Here is a 5208-nt window from a genome sequence, read left to right on the forward strand (position 1 = left end):
TTTTTTTTAAAAAGAAAAGACACTGTATTAAAGCCATTAATGTAATGCCAGGTCATGAAGCATGGGAGAGAATCGTATGTTAAGTGTATAACTGACCTTGTCGGAAACAAGAATTTACGTACAGTTTTTATGCGTATCTCTGTGAAATCTAATCTGCCCTTGTCTTTTTGAAACTGTTGACCAGTTCGATGGTGGATCATAATTAGGGTTACAACGGGTCGATTAAGATAAATTTTTTATCGTCTTAAATTTAATTTGATTTTATTTTTACAAAATTTAAACTCGATTTGATTTAAATTTTTTTTATATTTAAATTCGATTTGATTTAAAATTAATAAAATATTATTTTTTAAAATATAATTATATAATTATATATAAATAAAAAATTAAAAAATAAATTTTATATAATATCAAATCAAATCAAATTTATTTAAAATTAAAATTAATTTAATTTTAATTTTTTTTAACACTATCCAATTCGACTCAAAATTTAATTTTTTTAAAATTGATCTTATGATGTAAAAATGAAATCAAAATCAGTCGAATGTGAATTGATCTGTCAACTCTAAGCTGATTGGCTAAGTTAGCTGAGGAAGGAGTATCGAAATTACAGAAAAGTCAATGCCAACTTTTCTGTATATATCAGAAAAGAAAGTAAAAAGAGCAGCCTTTCTAATTTCTTTGCCGCCTTTTGCCAAAAAAGAATCTTTTTTTTCTTTGTTACTACTATTATTCTTCAATTTTCTACGTACCCAATTGAGAAAAAGAAAAGAAGGTTGAACTTTTCGAAGATGAATAATTTGCCTCATCCGCCAGATTTGGCCAATGAAGCCAACCATGGTGATAGTTTCATCAGAACTTATAAAGCTTGGAAGGGCAGCAATGTAAGTAAAAAAGCTTCTTCTTTGATTGGTTTGTTTATTTTGGATCTGAACTTTAGGGTTTATTTGATGGGGTCAGAAGTGTATGTATATGGGTTTTTGTTGCCGTGTTTGATCGAAAAGGGTTTTTTTTTTTAAGCTTTGTAACAAAATAATGGTGTTTGGCTAATTGGGTTGTTTTGATTTAGCTTTTTATTGATTTTATGTTGGTCCAATTATCTTGGGAGTTCACCATGTTGAATAACATTTGCCAATAGGTGAATTGGGATCAATTTGTTAGTGAGGGAATTGATTAAGCCTGACATGCAACTCTGGAATTTTGCGAGTTAATTGAGATGCTACAATTAATCTGACCCAATTTTAAGCATATGGAAGATCACTTTAAGTCACAAGTTTAGATTAATTTTGTGAGAATAATTATGGGATAATTGACCTGTAATACAAGTGCAATGCATTTGTTTTTAACTATGGTTATGCCAATGTTTTATGGGTGCTTTTTCTTTTTTGCAGGCATTTGTTTTGGGGGGAACGATTATATTTGGACCTGATGTGAGTTCCCTTTTCTTCACCATCTTCTTAGTTGCTGCTCCCGTTGCTGTCTTCTGTGTGTTTGTAGCAAGAAAGTTGATGTATGACTTTCCTCATCACCTGGGAATACCCATAATGGCTGTTGTTGTGGCTCTCACTTAATGTATGATGATGATGTCTCTAAATTCCTTTATTTGTTGGTTTGGTGCAGCGGAGTTACAGGTTCTTCTTCATGTTTGTCTTCTTTGCAACTCTTCTTTGCTTATGTGTGCATGGACTTTGTTGGGTGTATATCAGGAGAATCATGGATAGCGAGGAGACAACAATCTGGAAAGCGATCACTAAAACTCCTCCCTCCATTGTGCTTTTATAATCTACACCTTCATATCAGCCTGGTTTTTTGGTGGACTAACTGTCTTCTATTTGTATCTAATCAGTACAAACCAGGTGGTATTTTATTTTCCATTTATATTTTCTTAGGCTTGTAACAGCTTGATTCTTTTTTAACGTTCTTTTGGCAGTCTACTTATGAAAACTTTAGATACCGGTATGATTGTCGTGAGAATCCATACAGCAAAGGGGTCATTGAGAACTTTATGGAGATATTCTGCACCAGTATTCCTCCATCCAAGTCAAATTTCAGGGCAAAGATTCCAAAGGAACCCGCAATTTCACCTAGAACAGTGAGTGGAGGTTTTATCATTCCAAACAAGTGAAAAGCCAATGGTGACATTGAAATGGGGAGGAAGCCAGCATGGGATGACACTTTAGGAGAGAGAGGTAATTATGATATGGAACAGGACAGAGGATTGCCCCATGCGTCTCCTGATTTAAGTTGGATCCTTCCCCAGAGAACACGGGGGTGGTGTCATGCATCATCATAGGCGTTCTAGTTGGCGAGGAAATAGTGATAGATGGGAAATATCACCCAAGATTCTTCCTTTATCCAGAGTTGGAGAATCAAAGAGGATGAATGGTAGGAACAATGCTGAATCTACAAATGGGAATCAACGATTTGAAACAAATTCTGAATCATATATTAAACAGAAGAAAGATATTATAAAAGTTTTTTTTCCTCGAGTCTTAAAAGAAGATTAAGATGAAAAGAAGGGGCAAAAAGTGGTGTGGTTTTGGCTTTTAGGTTGTTAATTTGTCACATGGATCTTTTTAGTAGTTGACAGAGGTACATGCTTTACTCGCATTAGAAAGTGACCATGGTGATCGTGGTTCCTGATAGCCCTTCCAACCTCGTGGGATTCTAGAGTTGTGAGACTTCTCAAATCAGCAGCCAAAATGTGCTTAAATTGGTGTAATTGCTTGGGGTTTTCTCAACTCAAAAGTTGTCCTTGTATAGGAATTTTATCAGAATAAAACCAGTATCGGTTAAAAAAAATACAGCAGATTTTCAGTCAATAATTACCTGTTGAGATGCAAGTCAAGGTCACAACTCCAGGACTGCCCACAAAGTCTCCTCCAGTTACTGCATGGACTGAACGCGTTTCATAATGATAAGGGTCACATCCATATATCGCTGAGCACAATGGGAAAGGCAAGCTGATTCACTCGAGCTGAATTTGTTCCCAGGAGTACTTGTAATACACTTGTCCCAGCACACACTTGTAAGATTTGTCACCATCTCATTGACCATGGCTTTTTCCTTTTCTTGCTGTGTATAGCCACAAAAAAGGCAAGATATTAAGCTTCTCAAGGTATTGGAAAGATCACATTCAACTATTACAATAACAATGGTTAAAGCAAAGGTTGTCAAACTATTTCAAGTTTTCAACAATCGTCAATCCATCACAATTCACAAACTTGAGATATATAACTAAAGACCCCTCTCTTTTTTATTTTTTGCAGTTCCTTTCAATGCTCATTCCTACCCATTTTACTTTTTCTTTTTTTTTTTTTGGGTACTAGGAGATAAATAAAACGACTATAGCCTAAGATGGACAACTCCATAAATATCTGCCTGAAGCATTTCAGAAGTTCTTGACAGTACTCTAACCTTGTAAGTCCCTGAATTGCATCATGCACCAGATTTGCTAGGAGTCTCATTAAAACATCTGAAAAAGAAGCTACCAGTCCTCTGCAATCCTCCAATAACATGCCCAAAAGATACCTTATATTGTCTACATTTCTCTCTAAAATCAAAACCACCATGGCTGCATCCACCTCCACAATCAAGTTTTATAAACCCATCTATCTAGCCATTCTTAAACCCTGTTTAACCTCCCCAAACTTCTGCTTGTGAGCTATCAATCTTCCCGATGTTGATCATAAACCAAACATGCCAATTAGTAATATTTAAGGTTACCACAATTAAACTAAATGGATTTGCTAACTAGTATCCTAAAGACACTCTCTAAGGTTACCACAATTACAAATATTTTCACCCAATGCATTGAAAATCAGCGTATTAAGTATCATCTACTGCACTTAATGAGAGAATATCACCATAAATATAATACTAACGAACCTTAAAGTGTAATCATAGGGCATTCATGACCAAAATCCATACTAAAAAACAATACTACAATTAGCCATTGTGTTTAAATCTAGACCAGAATCTAATGGTTTCCACCTAAACAATAAACAAAGGCAAAAAATGTCATATGCAGTAGGTAAAGGGAAAGTCATGAATCCATTAGCCTAACTAAGCACCATGATTTTGTTTCAGATTTTCTTTGATACCAAAAACTTTATAAAGCAATAAAATCAAAAGCCCATCAGTGTAAAACCCATCAACTTCTCAAACCAAAGATGTTCACTTTGGATCATAAGTTAACAAAATTTAGAGCAATTAACAGATTACTACTTTTTTTTCCTCGGCAATAAAACAAAAGAGAAAGAGAGGGAGAGAGAAAGCATACACTAAGGAATCGTTGCAATTCAGCAGGATTGAGAGATGGGTCCATTTGGAGAAAGATTGAATTTAGAAGTGAGAATAAAAAACTGAACCCTCTTTCAATCCAACCAACTTAGCATCAAAGTTCACAAAAACCCTAAGAAACTGTGACTTATGCAACGCAGGGAAGCAAACAATCACAATAAGCAAGGAGGCAAACCAAATGGGCCGAAATTTCCTGCTGTGAAAAGATGGATTGGCCCATTTTAGATCCATTGATCTTCCATGATGGGCTAAATCTTTTTTTTTTGGGGCTACAATATTATTCTCCAAATTGAACCTAAAATTCTGAAATTAAAGTTTGAGATTAATGATTCCATTGTTCAAATCTTTCTTCCTAATTTTTTTTTTTAATTTGAAAATATTAGATGTTATTACAAATCTCAATTGTTAGGTTAAAAAATTTTCATCGTTCCTCCCCAATTCGAGTCACATTTTGTGAGTGCGCTATATGAGGGTTTAATCTAATTATATATTAAATATAATAATTATTAAATATTTAATTTAAAATCAATTGATAATAAGTGAAGATATCCTATTTGAATACAAAATTGTAAAAAACCTTAAACTTAATCAATGTGGGATTACAATACTTAACAAATTTAACAAGGAATATATATAAAAAAATTGAACAATCGTGCGACGTTGATAATATGTTAAATATTGAATTTAAAATTAATTAATAATAAGTGAAAAAATTTAATTTAAATATAAAATTATAAAAAATTTAAGATTTAGTAATGTGAGATAACCCTAATTAACTTGATAGCAATATCATATTTGTTAAAAAATGGTTTGTTTGTGATGTAATTTTGAGGTTTAAATCTAATCTAATTAAAAATGATAAAATCATGACCAATATAATGTTTTAAAATCTTTTAATACTTTGAA

The 5208-nt window shown here is 33.1% G+C and overlaps 1 protein-coding gene and 1 pseudogene across 4 annotated transcripts; one reads left to right on the forward strand and one right to left on the reverse strand.

Moving 5' to 3' along the window:
* Positions 1 to 752: 752 nt before the first annotated feature.
* On the forward strand, positions 753 to 2507 carry LOC111285161 (putative protein S-acyltransferase 7; annotated as a pseudogene). The gene is made up of 4 exons (XR_016329403.1): positions 753 to 884; positions 1392 to 1430; positions 1621 to 1856; positions 1931 to 2507. The product of XR_016329403.1 is annotated as a putative protein S-acyltransferase 7 (transcript).
* On the reverse strand, positions 1281 to 4441 carry LOC111285169 (mitochondrial import inner membrane translocase subunit TIM8-like). 3 transcript variants are annotated; one of them, XR_016329404.1, is made up of 3 exons: positions 4283 to 4441; positions 2830 to 3075; positions 1281 to 2403 (listed from the first exon to the last, which is right to left on the reverse strand). XR_016329404.1 is itself a non-coding variant. In XM_022874466.2 (2 exons), the coding sequence occupies exons 1-2, from the start codon at positions 4325 to 4327 to the stop codon at positions 2887 to 2889; spliced, it is 234 nt and encodes a 77-aa protein (XP_022730201.2). In that variant the 5' UTR covers positions 4328 to 4441; the 3' UTR covers positions 2733 to 2886. The 3 variants fall into 3 exon arrangements, 1 of the variants encoding a protein (XP_022730201.2); XR_002689691.2 differs by lacking the exon at positions 1281 to 2403 and adding an exon at positions 2691 to 2754; XM_022874466.2 differs by lacking the exon at positions 1281 to 2403 and having other exon boundaries at positions 2733 to 3075.
* Between the last annotated feature and the right edge of the window lie 767 nt (positions 4442 to 5208).

Source organism: Durio zibethinus, chromosome 17 (assembly GCF_047325235.1).
Source record: "Durio zibethinus cultivar Kanyao isolate XHJ-2024 chromosome 17, ASM4732523v1, whole genome shotgun sequence".
NCBI lineage: Eukaryota > Viridiplantae > Streptophyta > Magnoliopsida > Malvales > Malvaceae > Durio > Durio zibethinus.

Bases quoted from the DNA above. Each gene is read 5' to 3' on its own strand.
- LOC111285169 (XM_022874466.2), bottom strand. From the start codon at position 4,327: ATGGACCCATCTCTCAATCCTGCTGAATTGCAACGATTCCTTAGT. The intron at 3,076-4,282 runs GTATGCTTTCTC...GGCTATACACAG, and splicing joins AATTGCAACGATTCCTTAGT to CAAGAAAAGGAAAAAGCCAT.